We start from the raw sequence: 15017 nt of genomic DNA, 5'->3' as shown, positions 1-15017 counted from the left end.
CCAATGATTTTTTTATACCTTTTAATTAATTTTTAAAATAATTAATTTATCATTGATAAAAATAAATAATTTTACACGTGTTATCATGTCGGTTAAATATTTTATAAATATTTTGTTTTTATAATTATAATAATGTGAATATAAATTTTTTAAATTTAAAGATTGAAATACTAAAGGGGTTTAACTACTGAGGATAAATTTTTATTACAATGCTATGATATTTATTACACATTTGATCATATAATTAGGTTAATCTAATCTACATTGGATGGTACCCGCGTAACTTCGATTGCACGTGCCTGCACGTGAGCTCTATCCATCAGTGAGAGCCATGGGTCCTACACGGGATGACCCATCGATCTCAGGACAGGTAACCGCCTGGGTTCAGTAAATTTTCTTTTCGGACATCAGGGATTAAATCAGAGGAATGCTTTGGACACCCGCGCTAAGAAGCCCAGAAAAGATACCTGGATCACGTTAACCATCGAACCCATCGATCTCACCATCGACCGTGGATTTTATTGGTACGAGAAATTCTTCCCATTGGGTGTCTAGTTGGGGTGCCTCAGCACCAACCGCGAAAACCAAGTGGATCACCAGGGTTACTTTGGTCATTGTAATTATCGCGAAAGGGTTTCACCTCTATTTGAACTCCGACTTGATGTTCCCTCTTCTTCCCCAACGGATCGATCTCCGTTCCTCCCGATCCATGCGAGCTATCGTACCTTCGATCCGAGATGGGCGTCAAGAACTTGTGGGACATCTTGGAATCGTGCAAGAAAACCCTCCCCCTTCACCACCTTCAGTGAGTACAGCTTCCCCGTCAGTCTAATCCCACTGCGGTGCTCTTTGTTGCCATTGCCGATCTCGAGAGAGCGTTTCTTTCTTCCGCAGGAACAGGAGGCTGTGCGTGGATCTCTCTTGCTGGCTGATCCAGTTCCAGAATGCCGGACGCTTGCCGGCATGCTCGAAGGAGAAGATCTATCTTCGCAATCTCTTCCACCGTCTCAGAGCCCTAATATCCCTCAACTGTAGCCTCATCCTAGTCACAGGTCCTTGGTGTTTCTTATCCTCTGTCCATGTTCTTGTTTCTTGTCCGTTTAAAATGGCCGATGTCATTTGATTTTTCTATAACATCCTCTGGTGCTTTTAGTTTCCGCTTTTTCTTTTTCCTTTTTCTTCTTTTCTCTCTGCAGGGCTCCTGGACAGCTCTCTGCGTGCAGTGATCGGAACACCTTCAGTCATTAGTTAGGATTTGATTTTTCTTTTTGCCTTTTGTGGATTCTTGTGAAGGCACATATTTTAGCTCAATAAAGATTTCAAATTGCCATCTTAAACGCTCATATATATGTATAATGGATCATTTGATTGGTCACTAGTCAGTCAAGAGAGAACTAATTATAGATTACACATTGTAGTTAGTTATCTTTAGCATCTCGGTTCTTACACTTTAAAAAAATTATATTGACATCCTTATAGTTACGAAAGTGAAACATCTAGGTTCATTTACCATAACGCCGTCGGTTTTACCAATGGAAACACGAAAACAAAGAGTAAAAAGATAATCTTAATGTTCAAGTTGGTGATAGCGGACGGTGTCGGTGGTGACGGATGACGGTGTTGCTAGGAACCGCGGGTGGTTGTTGTGGATGAGGAGAATGGCGACGAGAGGTGAATGTCGTTTTGCATCTGCGTTGGCATCGACGCAGTTGCCAAGCGACTAAAAGGCCATCGATGTAGATGTTGAGCAGCGTTGCTTTGTATTTGTGTCGGCAACTGCGTCGGTGTCGACGCAAATGTAGAGCGGCCCTCACCTCTTGTCGCCACTCTCTTCATCCACAACAAACACCCGTGGTCCCTAGCGGCGCCGCTGTCGGCCACCACCGACGCCGTCTGTCATCACCAACTGGAATATTAAAATTAATTTTTTTTCCTTTGTTTTCGTGTTTTCGTTAGTAAAACCGATGATGTTAGGGTAAATGAGCCTAGATGTTTCACTTTCGTAACTATAGGGATGCTAATATAACTTTTTAAAGTATACGGATCGAGATGCTAAGGTAGCTAACTACAGGGGGTAATATGTAATTAGCCCGTCAAGAGATTAATTTTTTTGTGAATTCTTAGTGGGCTCATGCCTTCATTTTAGCATGATTTCGAATTGCATTTTCAAATTTTCTTTGTTTCTTTTTTCTATGATGTACCGCTTGAGTGGTCACTAGCCAATTATCGATTGTGTAAATTCTATTTGCAACCAAAAGTATTTGCATCGTAATTGATAGTGTTTAACTAAAATTGCAGTGCTCTTGACTAAAGCTCAAATGAAAGCAGCTTTGAGTAACTATGATTATGTGAAAGTACCATCACCCTCAATGCTTTGTCAATCAATCCTTTTGCATACAATTAAATCTTCCTTGTTCATACAAAAGCACCTACTGTTTATTTTATCTCGCACTGGAAACTTGTAATCTTGATATGCGTCAATTAGATCTTCCTTGTTCATATTTTTACTTGATGTTAGATGAGTTTCCTTGTTGTCCTATAGAATCATAGCATCGATGATTGAAACAAGATACATAAAAGTGTTTTAAAAATAAAACAGAAAGAAGAAAATGACGAGGAAGAGGAATTGAAGGGACTGAAGTAAAGTTATTCGAAAATGAAATTTCTCCCTATTGATTTCTGTTTGGGCTAATTGATTAATTTGAATGTTTATATTTGTATAGGTAAGATTAAAAAAAAGTTTCAATCATAATTTATGTTGTTTTGTATGGAAAGTTATCTTGGAAGTGGTAAGCTTAACACAGTAATGTTGCTTTACATCGTGGAATCTCTTTTGCATCTTCACAGTTTTTTTTTAGATTCGCCGTTCCAACTTGTTTGTTAGTGGTTTCAAATGGCTTTGAGCTTTGTTGGACTCTTCTATGTCCACTGATTAAGCATATAATGGGCTAAAGGAAGGCCAAGTAATTTACACGCTCAGAGCAATTTCACAAAAGAAAGCAAAGAAACAACCAATTAACTATTGAATCTACTGAGCAGTATAAAGTATCACCAATTGTTTTTTGTTTAATTTTTTTTGTTATTTTTGGTGCAAATGCAGTAACATTATATAAATTTGTAGCTGATTGAAAAATGCTTGGAAAGAAGAAATGGATAATTATCTGAGATGCCAGTAGTGTTAGACAAAATGTGCCAACTTATATGGTTCTTATTCTTTGTTAAAAAATGTGCATTTTGGATGTATTTGTTCTGCACCTAGTTACTGGTTTTAACCATACCTTTTGAGATTTAAACTTCAATACTGTCTGTCTTAAATGTGAATAAACTACATATGCATGTATGTGTAAACACATCATCAGATAAGCATTTCAAGCATATACTAAACTTCTATTCACATTTTGCATTTTGTAGATGGGTCAATTCCTTCCATTAAATTGTCCACTTATAGACGGCGGTTGGGTTTGTGTGAGGTTGACTCTCTTTATAGAATACCTTGCCTGCCTAGAAGATTATGCCATATATTTTCTTGAGAAGGTAGGAATTTTGGTGCATCAGGTTATACAATACGACACAAACTCCCAACCGATGCCATCAGTTTCGCTCCGTAGAAACATGGGTTCTGAATTCTCATGTATGATAAAGGAAGCAAAAGTTCTTGGAACAGCTCTTGGGGTCCCCTTCTTAGATGGGTATATCTCTTTTTGCTTTCTGTTTGATGCCTTGTCACATGAGCCACCGACCAGAATAGTCTTTTATCATGTTTAGATTTTTCTAGTCTTTTAGGTTCACACATGAGCACTCAGAAAAGGTCAGTTGTAGAAGTCAACTTATTTGACACTTCTATTTACTGCCAAGCAGTGTCACTATGATCTTGCTACAATCTAACTTCTCAATTTGCTTCCCGAGCACAGAATTTCTTTGTCTAAGTGTCATTCTCCCTTCTTGTTTGGGTTGTCTCTTACACCAATTGTATTTTGTATGACTGGCTTAAGCTACACTTGAAACATGTAATTTCCAAAATAACTTCTTTTATATATACTATGGAAATTTTCCCACCAGCAGAGTACTTTTGAAAGCAGGCATCATTTGGTTCCAGAATGAGAGAATTCACAAAAGGATAAAAAAAATAAAAATTCGGTTAATTAACAAAACTTTGTTGTTTTGACTGGAAAATTATAAATATATAGTTCCAAACTGGTTTTCTCATGGTTTCCTTTTGCTTTTGTTCACAATTTCCTGATGTTTCCTGTTTCTTATATTTGAAAATTATATCACACCTTAAATTTTCTAATTTTGCATGTTTCGCTGGTTACCTTTATTTTGAAATTGCAATATGTTTTTAGACCTATTTATGAACCATTGAATTTACTGGAAGCTATGAATATTACCGTTGAGCTAAAACTAGTTCTTAATGAGAGCGCATGTTTCATTTATTCAACACAATGGCCACAGAAAAGGTTCCGAATGGGACTTGCATTTGTTCTGCAAACTTAACTTTGGTCTGGAAAATCTTGATCCAACTCTTTGGCCTGGAATTCCACACAATGCACTGAATACTGAGCATCTGTTTGCCCCTCTTGTCTTTCGCCCTAGTCTCTCTTATAGGTTGAATGCATTTGATCATCAGGCAGCCAGATGTAAGCATTTCAACAACTTCCGTTATCATATCTGTTTGTCTTTGTCTTTCCTTATTCTTTCTCTCCGTCTCATGAATAGGTTGATGCATCCCTCTTTTTATAATTCTCTGCACCTTTTCTTCTCTTTTGGCTTTCATAAGATCTCATGACCAACCTGACATTGACAATGCTTGATTTATTTCTAACCTGATCTTCAACCTAAATCTTATGATTGGATGTGGTTGATGATAAAAATAATAACCATAAAGATCCATGATCAAATGCCTAGCTTGAATTTAGGTTTTCTGGTCAAGTTAGTTGTCAAGTTGGCTTACACAAATTCTACAACAAAGCCCAGGTTGGGCATGGCTTCTTGTCTAACCTGACTCAACCTGCCTTCTTTTAAATTCATGTATACCTGCTACTAGTCTTACAAGCTGGTGGATGATATTTTTTATATTATTTGTGAATTCCATTCTGTTTCCTAGATCACTGTATAACTAAAAAAATAAATTGTTCTAGCTATTATGATTGAAGGTTAATTACTTAGATGGGCAACTTTCGAAGACACATACAATATATGTTCAAGAAGTATAAACTATTTTGTTGAACTTGATTACTAAATTTTGAGGGTATTACAGACTCATAGTATTAAAACTCTTAATTATAAAATGTAAAAGAAAAGACTTTAAACTATTTCCTAAGCGGCTAAGCAGGTAGCTATACTTATTTGCCGAAACACTTTCTGATTGTTACAAATTTATTTTTATGTTAACCAGACTAGAGGAAGCCGAAGCACAATGTGCATTGCTGAATGTTGAATCCTTATGTGTAAGTGAAAATGGCTGTATATATTTGAACTAATTGATAAATAAATGTCTGCTGAGTGATATAATTGTCAGGATGGATGCTTCAGTACTGATTCTGATATATTCCTTTTTGGAGCTAGGACAGTATATAGAGATATTTTTCTTGGTGAGTTCATGATCTGACAAAAGCATGCTCTGAAAATACATAATAAATTGAATGCCATGGAAATTCAAATTTACTTTAGATTTCTCATCCCTGTCGTTCTAGGATTGCTGATTATGCTTTATATGAACTAGGAGAGGGAAGCTATGTTACCTGTTATGAAATGGAAGACATAGAGCGACAACTTGGATTCGGAAGGAATTCGCTGGTAAGTTGCATTTCTTGACTGTTGATCTGAAACTATATGGTTCGTGCATTGATTTTATTTTACCCACATGTTAAGGAGTAACCTTATTTGACTTAACTGTTATTGTGAGGTGCATGTGTGTTGCTTATTAAAATATTCAAAAACATATTATAAGTAATTCTTTTTCAAAGAATAAATAGATAATTATATGGTTAAATAGAAATATTATGGAAACATAAATTTTAAGTTATTTTAGAGACAAGATACATGAATTGTACATGGATAATGGTACCAAGATAAATAATAATGGATATAATTAAAATAAGAAAGGAGCATTAATCCCAATTATGCATACTACATATGCAGCTGCATGGACATGTGCAGCTGCTGTATGGTTACACCATGTATTGAGGCTATGCAGAATGTCATATGCATATGCTGCTGTGCAGACATCACACTTATGCAGATTACATATGAAGCTGCATGGACATGTGCAGCTGCTGCATGGTTACACCATGTATTGAGGCCATGCAGAATGTCATATGCATATGCTGTTGCGAAGACATCACACTTATGCAGATAACATATGCAGCTGCATGGACATGTGCAGCTGCTGCGTGGTTACACCATGTATTGAGGCCATGCAGAATGTCATATGCATATGCTTCTGCACAGACATCACTTTAGAGCTTCAAAAAACATAAACAAAAAGAAAAGGTTTGTGTATTTTGCAAGGTATACAGTTTCGAATAATACTGCCCGGTATGGGTAGTACGTACTGGTCCAACAGTATATCGGGCGGAATGCTTAACATCGCTCCGTATCGGACGATATCGACCGTTACCGCTCGGTAACAGTGCTCTAACGGTCAAATTGACCGTTGGAGCCCTTTCTCATAGGTTTTTAAACTCTTCTTCTCCCCTATTTCATTCCATTTCACTCTCATACTCTCTTAAGCTATCTCAAACTCGTTTTTTCTCACATTTGCGCTCTCCTAAACTGTACAAAACAACGATTTGTGAATTGAATCGAGGCTAATTTGGGAAGATTAAGAGGAAGAATTTTCTAATCAAGAATTATGTATTCTTGTTCTTTAATTAGAGGTATGTATTCTTTTTTTTTTATTTTCAGGTATTTTCAGATGATTTGACACCTAAATTAGGTGTACCGTTCGGTACACGGTATCGTACGATACCGAGCCAAGCTTGAAACACTGGTACGGTACCGTATTTCAATCCTTGATATTTTGGAGGGTGTTAAACTTTCATTCTATTCAGAAAGTGAAGTGAATTCTTGGTGAAATAGGAACGATTCTACTGGGAACAAACAGGCTGGAGACTCTTGTCCATGAAAAAAACTAATAAATAAAGTTCAAATTGTACACATTTCTTGATAGGAAATGCATATAGCAAAGACAGCAGATTAAATGAGTTATTCATGTCTAAAAAGTAGATTAAAAGATTTCATTCATGTCTCTACTCTTCTCACATATTGAGATGTATATATGTATGCATCTAACTGAGGTCATGTTTCTTTTAAATATCTCATGTGTCAGTGTTAGTTGTGTTGTTTACCAGTTACAGTTGTTTTTCTTGGTTTTTATCGTCTTTCGTGTTATCAGACCTTTTCTTCGTTTCATTTTAATCCTTCTCATTTGTGTGTGATGGGTTTCACAACCATGATCTTCAGATTTCTCTCGCTCTTCTACTCGGCAGTGACTATTCTCAGAGAGTTCATGGGTTTGGGCCTGTAAGTAACATATTTTATGAACTTCTAGAACATTTTTAATTTGAAGTGTTGTACTGTTGTTTGATCTTTGCTTTCATTCAGTTGTGTGCTTCGTTTTAAGATGGGTTGTTCAACAGTTTCTGACTTTGAGTACACAGGAATCAGCATGCCGGATTGTTAAATCTCTTGGAGATGACTCTGTCCTCCATCAATTTATTTCTGAAGGATTGAAGATAGCAAGAGTTTATAAAGGAAGAAAGAAGATAACAAAGGAACTTAGGTCTAATGTGAACAATGAGAACAAACATGGCAACCAACAAAGTGTTTGTGGTGAGTTTGAGAAAGGCACCTGCCTGAATTTTCCATTTTATCATTAGATGACCCTGCTTTACTGTGCTTATGCTAAGAGTATTTATAGACAATTATTATCTCACAGCAGTAAACGAATAAGTTCTTTTGAATACATATGTAAGCTTGTATTCTGTTTAAGAAGCTGCTTACAATAGGTATGAGTGTGGCATTGAGAAAGAAAAGCCTTTGGATGTTACAGCTAGTTTTAGTGAAATATGATGCTAAAAAGTCTGTGTTTTGTTATGTTTTGAAATAAAAACTTACTAGGTATCAGTTTGTGTTGAGATAATCTTCTGATTTCTATGTTTAAATATAAGGATCAATTCGTAATAGGAAGATATCTTGTCAAGCAGGGTGGATCATGAATTTGTATATAACTTTTTGTATCTTAAAACTGTAATTTATATATTTATTTTTCTTTTTTTTGTTCTTGTTGAAGAAAATGTCATCTGTGTATCTCTTGCTCATGTTAAGACAGTTGGACTACATATATGGAGAAGCATGTTAAGTTTTTAGGTTGGATTGTGATATACATGTTCCATGCTCATGCAATGAATTGATGTAGGATAAGTCTACTATCATTGATTAATTCACCAACATTACTGGTACACTTATTTGTGCTTATTTTTTACTAATGTCGATTGATCCCAGTACTACTTTTCTTGTATGCTTATCTGTGTTTGTTTTTACTTGTACACTTGCTTGTGGTTGTTCTAACTGTGGGTAATTGGCATTCTTTGACGACGTATTGTCCTCCTCTTTGATCTCTTTTGGTCTGTTATGAAACATAACATGTTATGGTAAATTTATGCATTTGTTACAACAGAAGGATTACTATTATTTTGCAATTTGGTCTTTCAATTAGTGGGGCTTCTAAATTACGTTCCATTTTATATACTCTTTGATAGGATTTCGCATCTCATAGAAGTTGAAGAAGCAAGATAATATTTTAATTTCAGCTAGAGCTCTAGCTAGAATTTCATAATCTGGCATACCTACTGATAATTGTGATGCTGGTACTTCTAGACCGGAGGAATCATTTAGGAGATTCTATTTGTATTGTGTGAACCCATCATTCAGCATTTGTCTAAATACTGAAGGATATATATATATTGTGATGTTGAATTGTTAGCCATAATGTTGGATTTTAGTTGTATTTTAGTCCCATATTTTGTCCAGTTAATTTCTTTCTCAGTTGGTTATGAGTGCCGATCTGCTACAGGATCTAATACTTAGTATCCTTTCTTGCTTTTCTGAAAAGAAAATGCAGTGTTAACACTTCCTCATTCATATGTTTTTTAATTAAAATTCCCATAGCAGAAGCACAGAATGCAGAATCAGATGGTCAATACCTGGATGTTATCAATGCTTTTCTGAAGCCAAAATGTCATTCAGCTGATTCTGAAGCAGTGAAAAGGTACAGACTAAATAAGAAACTGTTTTCCTTTGAAATTTTATTACTGTGATATGTTAAAACTTTGTGCTTTAAGCATATCTATTTGTGTTCAAATTAGATGCATAACTTCCGCATGTAAAAATATTTTTCCCATATTGCACGATGGTTTACAATATTTATTCTGTTTAACCTATTGGATCATCGTTTTCTTGCAGGGTTTGCACCCAACATCCTTTCCAACGTGTGCAACTTCATCATGTCTGCGAGAAGTATTTTGGTTGGAGCCCTGATAAAACAGGTTAATAAACCTTGATTAATTTCCTTTACTCTAGTCATCTAGTCTAAATGATATTAAATCTTCATAATCAAACCAGAATTGATGTGAGCGGTGTGCTCATTATACAGATAAACATGCACCATCTTTTCTAATGATCTATTCTTTTTGCAGACCAATATATCCTCCCCAAGATTGCTGAAAGAGATCTTAGGCGGTTTGCTAATCTACGTTCCACATCATCTGAGTTAGGAGCAAGAATTCCTTTACACATGGTACTTATACACACTAATTTTTGGTCGAATAAAGTTAATGCACTGCCTAAACTTTTCTTACACTCTTTCTACCTTTTTTCATAGATGCCAGTTCCTTGCCCTGTCTCTGCTATAGTAAAACTGAGAAAAGTGCAAGGACAGGACCACTATGAGGTTTCTTGGCAAGGCTTTGATGGGCTCGGGAATTCCATTGTCCCTGCTGATTTGATTGAGAGGTAACATGGTTATCTTTGGTTTCTTAAATATGCTTTTGACAGAACATTTTTGTGCACTGGGAAGATAATGATTTAGCAAGCATTATCCTGATAAACGTAGCTGCCAAGTTCTTCATGACATTTTGAAGTTTCAGGTCGCTTTCTCTACATAAACGTCTCTAGATATTTTTTTAAGCTTTGTGATGCTATGCTTGAAGTCATGCTATGCTGATCGGTGAACTTGGTTCTAGCTCGACAAATATAATTGTTTCTCAGCACTCATGTTGTGTGGAAATTTGTGTGGGACTAAATTAAGCGATACTCAGTTGGCTATAACATTGAGAATTAATCTCTGTTATCAATGTAAATTTGGAATATTAAAAAAAAAGGTGAAAATATAACTTGTGAATTTAGTCTTGCTAAATGCTTTTTGATCCACGGTACACATCCTTTCTCAACTCTTTTCATGTATGATCAGTGCTTGCCCGGAAAGAATTGCTGAATACGTGGGAAAGAAAGCTGAAGTAAAGCAGCAGAATAGAAAGCCAAGAAGATTGACTAAAGCTCTGGTAAATCAGATCGATCTCCAGCTCCAAGGCCTGTTGCTCAGTATCGAATCACAAAGTAAAACCCTTCCTGAAACAGCCAATTGTCTGCCGCCACCGAGTGCAGCCCCTGAGGTCATCGACCTCTGCAGTCCTTCCCCACCACTCCGCGCCTGTCAGGTTGCCAAATGCCAGAAGTCTATTGACATGCATGTGAATGTAATCGACATACACGAGTCAGACAATGATGCATCCCCTGAGCATGAGAGGAAGGCAAGAGAGCTTAGATTATTTATCGACAGTATTAGAGAAGATCTTTATTAGAACTTTCACCAAGTGTGTTTGTTGTATTGTAATACCATAAGTTGCCATTGTCTCTAATCAGCAAATTCTTGGTGCTAAAAGCTAGATTTATTATCCACTAATGTTTTTTCTTTCTTTTAAGCCAGGTGCATCAGTCTGCAGCTTAAAACCACTAATCGATGGGTAGTTCTGTTCGTGTGATCTCAATTCTCTACAAGGAGGTGCTGAAACTATTAGCCGGATGGAACACAAGTATTTACCATCTCAAATTTCTTTTTAACTGTTTTAGTGCCTTGAAATTTTATACAAGAGAAATAGTTAAGTCTTAAGCATACATGTGTTACATGTTTTGGTAATAGGCCCAGTTGATTAAATTGAAAACGGCATCTCTCTTCAGAATGATTTGGTCCCAGCTATCCATCAGGTACACAGATTATGACCCTAAATATTTGATGTTTTATTCTAAGCCAATATATAATTTGCTACTGCAATTTAGTTCAATATGTTTCGTTAAAATAAGTAGCTGCATCTCTTGTATTACCAAACCATGCTTCTTTCTTTAACCAAAAGAGTTAGGAAATCCACTTCAGTCCTTCCAAGCAACCGACCCTAGTTTGTAGTGGTGGTCCTCACTGAACATAGGAACAAATAACAGCGAACACATGACACCGAGACGAGCCCCACCGAGTGTTCTCCACATCTCCAAACTGAGAATGTGTTTCTAAGGCCACTCGTACGCTCCGAGAAACAATGTAATCTAGTTTTATGGATTTGACATGAGCACAAACTTCCTCCTTCGGATGCATTTCCTAATGCGCAGAATGTTTCCATCCCCCGAATGCTTCCTCGTCGAAGCCTCGAGTTTCCTGCAATTAAACACGGTGCATCATGACATACTCTTCTACTTACTATATAGAAATTATACCATGCTAGGCTTGATGGATTAAACTGCTAGAGAAGATTAGACATTTCGTTAAGATAGCAAAGGCTGGAGTATTACCACTGGCGTGAAAGTGAGACCGACTTTTATTTCTCCACAGTATCGCTGATCCTTGACCACACTGTATATGGTTGGCGTGAGGCTTCCTTCCACGAACACTGCTTCCAATGGGATTCTGGAAATTTACATAATAATAGAAAATTAAACAATATCTGATTTATGAAAATCCATCTTTCAAGTGTTTCATTAGCTTATCTTCTGAATTCCCTGTCGAGTTGTATGTCAGATTATGAGTACTAATAATGAAGACTCACTTTGCTTCTCCTACGAAATCATCTTTTGAAAAAGTATCACTGTCCATGATTTTAACAATGAGCTCCGAGACATTGTCAGACACATTAAAGACAAAGGTCTCATTCCATTCAGGATTACTACCTGCACCTGTGTCCATGGATGACATCCCAGTATTAGTCAAATAAAACAGAAAAGTAAAAAGAGCATCCACTTGTGATGTTAGAAATCTTGAGAGATTGATGTTTAACAACACATCTAGTGCATGAAATCCCAGTATTAGTCAAATAGAACACAAGTAAAGGAGCATCCAATTTTATATTTCCTTGTGACTTTTAGACTTGGGTTGATGTTCTAACAACACACCTAATGGAAAACAAAGAAACCCCAAGTAATTAATTAGCACCACCTGATGCAGTACTGCTTTTCTGTTCCTGACTGCGGTACGTAAGGACGGCATAAGGATCCATTTTGCCTGCTCACCAATTGAACATATCAGTTACAAACATTATATATAATACATGAGAAACTCACAACCAAAAGAAATGAAAAGTAAATGCATTGGTCTAGAACAGGGTGCAACCAGAAAAATGAAGACATATTGTATCATATCCGGGTCAAAAGAGCAGTCAAGAGGCAAAAAGCTTCTCTTTTTTTATGTTCATCATGTCCTAATTCATGATAGATATTACAAAAATGTCAGACCATAACTGGCAAGATCAAATATTCTTTCTTGCTCCTGTGCTACCACATTTACAGGTAATCCATCCCATTCCAATAGAGAACTTAGATGAGTTGAGTGTCTGGTACACAGATATTAGCATTGGCCTCTAACAATCTAAGAAATCTTGTGCCTAGTCATATCTGCACTTTTTTGTTTTTCTGTGGACATATAGATTATGTGAACTGACTATTAAGGTTGAGGTGGTGGTAGTTCAAAGTTTTCTGTAGGAAATTTCTTACAGCATGTTACCACTTTTAAGTAGTCAATACTACCACTTGTAGAAAATTGGAGGTATCTTGTAACACATACATATTGGTAATAATAACAAGCAGATGTTTTTAGGAATGCAAGAAACCTAAACGAACAGAGACTCCAGTCATAATTGGATTGTCAATTCGGTGTGAAGATGTCCAACTATCCAGAATAAGTTGAGGATTGAGTCGATGTGTTGGTCACGAGAAATTAAACCTAGAGATAAAATTATCAAGAAATTTCAGGTGCTTTACAGTAAAAAAAGATAGATATTCTAAAAAATAAATTATAAAAAATTATAGGTGTCAACTTACCGATTGAGTAATACGTCAAAGGAGAGGACGATGCACCGAAGGATCAGACGAGCGTCGGATAAACCAATGACATGTCAGACAAAGGATTCAAGCTTTGTAATCATTTGTTTAAGATTGAAATAATTTATGGGATTAATTGAGTTAGTTTTTGATGTAATCATGTTAACTCAATTACGGGTCTTGGGTCTTAATTGGAACTGATTTGGGCTTATTGGGCGGCCCATTCAATGACCCAAAAGTTGGGTCAAGCGGTGGCATCGCTAGAACAGGTGGTGGAACCGCCTGTGAGTTGAAAAACTCGAAAAATCCGATCTCCGAGGTTGTCAAGCGATAGTACCACCTAATGGCAATGTGTCAGATGTGTGTCAGGCGATGGTACTGTCTAGTGTCAAGTTGCAGGCTGTGGAACCACCCAGTGCAAGCGGTGGTACCACCCGTATCCGGAAGATCCAAAAATTTAAATTTTTAACTTCATTTTTGAAATCATTTGGGGCCTATAAATATACCACTTGAGCAGCAAGAAAAGAGCAAGTAGATCTGCCTATCTTATCAGTGAGAATGATAAATCAAGAAACAGAGAAATTAAATTGAGATCGGGCAATTGCGGGAGGCATAAAAACCTGCAGTGTGCAGAAGTTGTGTGCCGTTCTATCCGAGGATCTCTAGTCGAAGAACGATGATCATGGATAATAGCTACATGACTACCATCAGATCTAACCGATGATGAACTTTTTTGGCTCAAGATCCACATCGGCACAGATCCGACGACGCAGAGAAACACAAAAGTCGTCTCTGCTCTCTTGTTGTCTTTGGATCGATCGATCGATCGATCGATCCTACCACCATAAGACGCGATTCGGTAGTCCGAGTTGCTTGGTGGCATTCGACCATCAAAAAGATCTCAAACAAACCGGATCGGAATCAAAGGTTTACAAGGGAGAAAAAGGCGTGGATTCATCATACGTTCGATCGACGATAGCAAGCAGGAGAGCGGGGAAAACCTACCGAAGAAATCGACGTCCTCGAGGCCCTTGGCGCTCACGAGCAGCACCTCCAGCGTTCCACGAACCATTCTCGAGCTCTCGAACGCGACGATCGCTCTCTTGGGTACGCTCCAAACTCCGGAGTAGGGACGAATGAAGGGGAAAGGATCGGCCTTCTTAGCGGGGGAAGAAGAGAACAAAGACTCGGTCGTTGAGCCAATGGGAAGCGCCTGACGAGGAAATGTCAATTCTAATATCCACGATTGGTCGCTCTTACTTTTGACTCATAATTGATTTCCTTTTAGCAAAAATATGTATATACATATAAATAAATCTATCTTCTTTTATATTTAATCAATACTGAGGCTGCTGAAAATTTAATGAACCTAAGATAAAAAAGTCAACCCGATGCGATCCCAACCTAAGAGCATAAGAGTGTATGTGATGGCCGGAATAGTTTCGAGATGTCTTCGAGTGGAATGTGTTGAGCTTTCGATGTGTCACTTGCATTAAGATCGATATTAAAAAAAAAATTTTAGTCTGATCCCTCTTACACTCAAGTCAGTAAATAACTAAGGTCTTTCAGTAGATTTGAATATTTTCTTAGAAAGAGGGTTTCTTGGCGTAACGTCGAAGATTAGTTTTTATACCTCACCTTGGAGGAGAATATGT

The 15017-nt window shown here is 37.0% G+C and overlaps 2 protein-coding genes across 3 annotated transcripts; one reads left to right on the top strand and one right to left on the bottom strand.

Moving 5' to 3' along the window:
- Positions 1-669: 669 nt before the first annotated feature.
- Positions 670-10919, top strand: LOC135642375 (single-strand DNA endonuclease 1-like). Of its 2 annotated transcripts, none has more exons than XM_065158491.1 (14): positions 670-805; positions 895-1052; positions 3412-3470; positions 3556-3689; positions 5396-5447; positions 5519-5591; positions 5723-5796; positions 7465-7524; positions 7662-7833; positions 9175-9271; positions 9466-9548; positions 9699-9799; positions 9884-10014; positions 10472-10919. In XM_065158491.1, exons 1-14 carry the CDS (start codon positions 738-740, stop codon positions 10860-10862), a joined length of 1653 nt encoding a protein of 550 aa, XP_065014563.1. In that variant the 5' UTR covers positions 670-737; the 3' UTR covers positions 10863-10919. The 2 variants fall into 2 exon arrangements, with proteins under 2 accessions (XP_065014563.1, XP_065014562.1); XM_065158490.1 differs by having other exon boundaries at positions 9172-9271.
- Positions 10920-11413: 494 nt separating this feature from the next.
- On the bottom strand, positions 11414-14562 carry LOC103990659 (elicitor-responsive protein 3). Its single transcript, XM_009409869.3, has 5 exons — positions 14368-14562; positions 12482-12547; positions 12096-12222; positions 11842-11956; positions 11414-11707 (listed from the first exon to the last, which is right to left on the bottom strand). Exons 1-5 carry the CDS (start codon positions 14432-14434, stop codon positions 11651-11653), a joined length of 432 nt encoding a protein of 143 aa, XP_009408144.2. The 5' UTR covers positions 14435-14562; the 3' UTR covers positions 11414-11650.
- Between the last annotated feature and the right edge of the window lie 455 nt (positions 14563-15017).

This window comes from Musa acuminata, chromosome BXJ3-7 (assembly GCF_036884655.1).
Source record: "Musa acuminata AAA Group cultivar baxijiao chromosome BXJ3-7, Cavendish_Baxijiao_AAA, whole genome shotgun sequence".
Classification (NCBI taxonomy): domain Eukaryota; kingdom Viridiplantae; phylum Streptophyta; class Magnoliopsida; order Zingiberales; family Musaceae; genus Musa; species Musa acuminata.
This window is presented reverse-complemented; position numbering and strand designations above follow the sequence as displayed.

Excerpts from the sequence above, each read along its gene's own strand:
- LOC135642375 (XM_065158490.1), top strand. The coding sequence starts at position 738 with ATGGGCGTCAAGAACTTGTGGGACATCTTGGAATCGTGCAAGAAAACC. Across the intron at positions 9,800-9,883 it reads CAAGAATTCCTTTACACATG|ATGCCAGTTCCTTGCCCTGT; the intron begins GTACTTATACAC and ends CTTTTTTCATAG. Across the intron at positions 10,015-10,471 it reads CCTGCTGATTTGATTGAGAG|TGCTTGCCCGGAAAGAATTG; the intron begins GTAACATGGTTA and ends ATGTATGATCAG.
- LOC103990659 (XM_009409869.3), bottom strand. The coding sequence starts at position 14,434 with ATGGTTCGTGGAACGCTGGAGGTGCTGCTCGTGAGCGCCAAGGGCCTC. Across the intron at positions 11,957-12,095 it reads GATTTCGTAGGAGAAGCAAA|AATCCCATTGGAAGCAGTGT; the intron begins GTGAGTCTTCAT and ends GTAAATTTCCAG. Across the intron at positions 11,708-11,841 it reads GTCTCACTTTCACGCCAGTG|GAAACTCGAGGCTTCGACGA; the intron begins GTAATACTCCAG and ends GTTTAATTGCAG.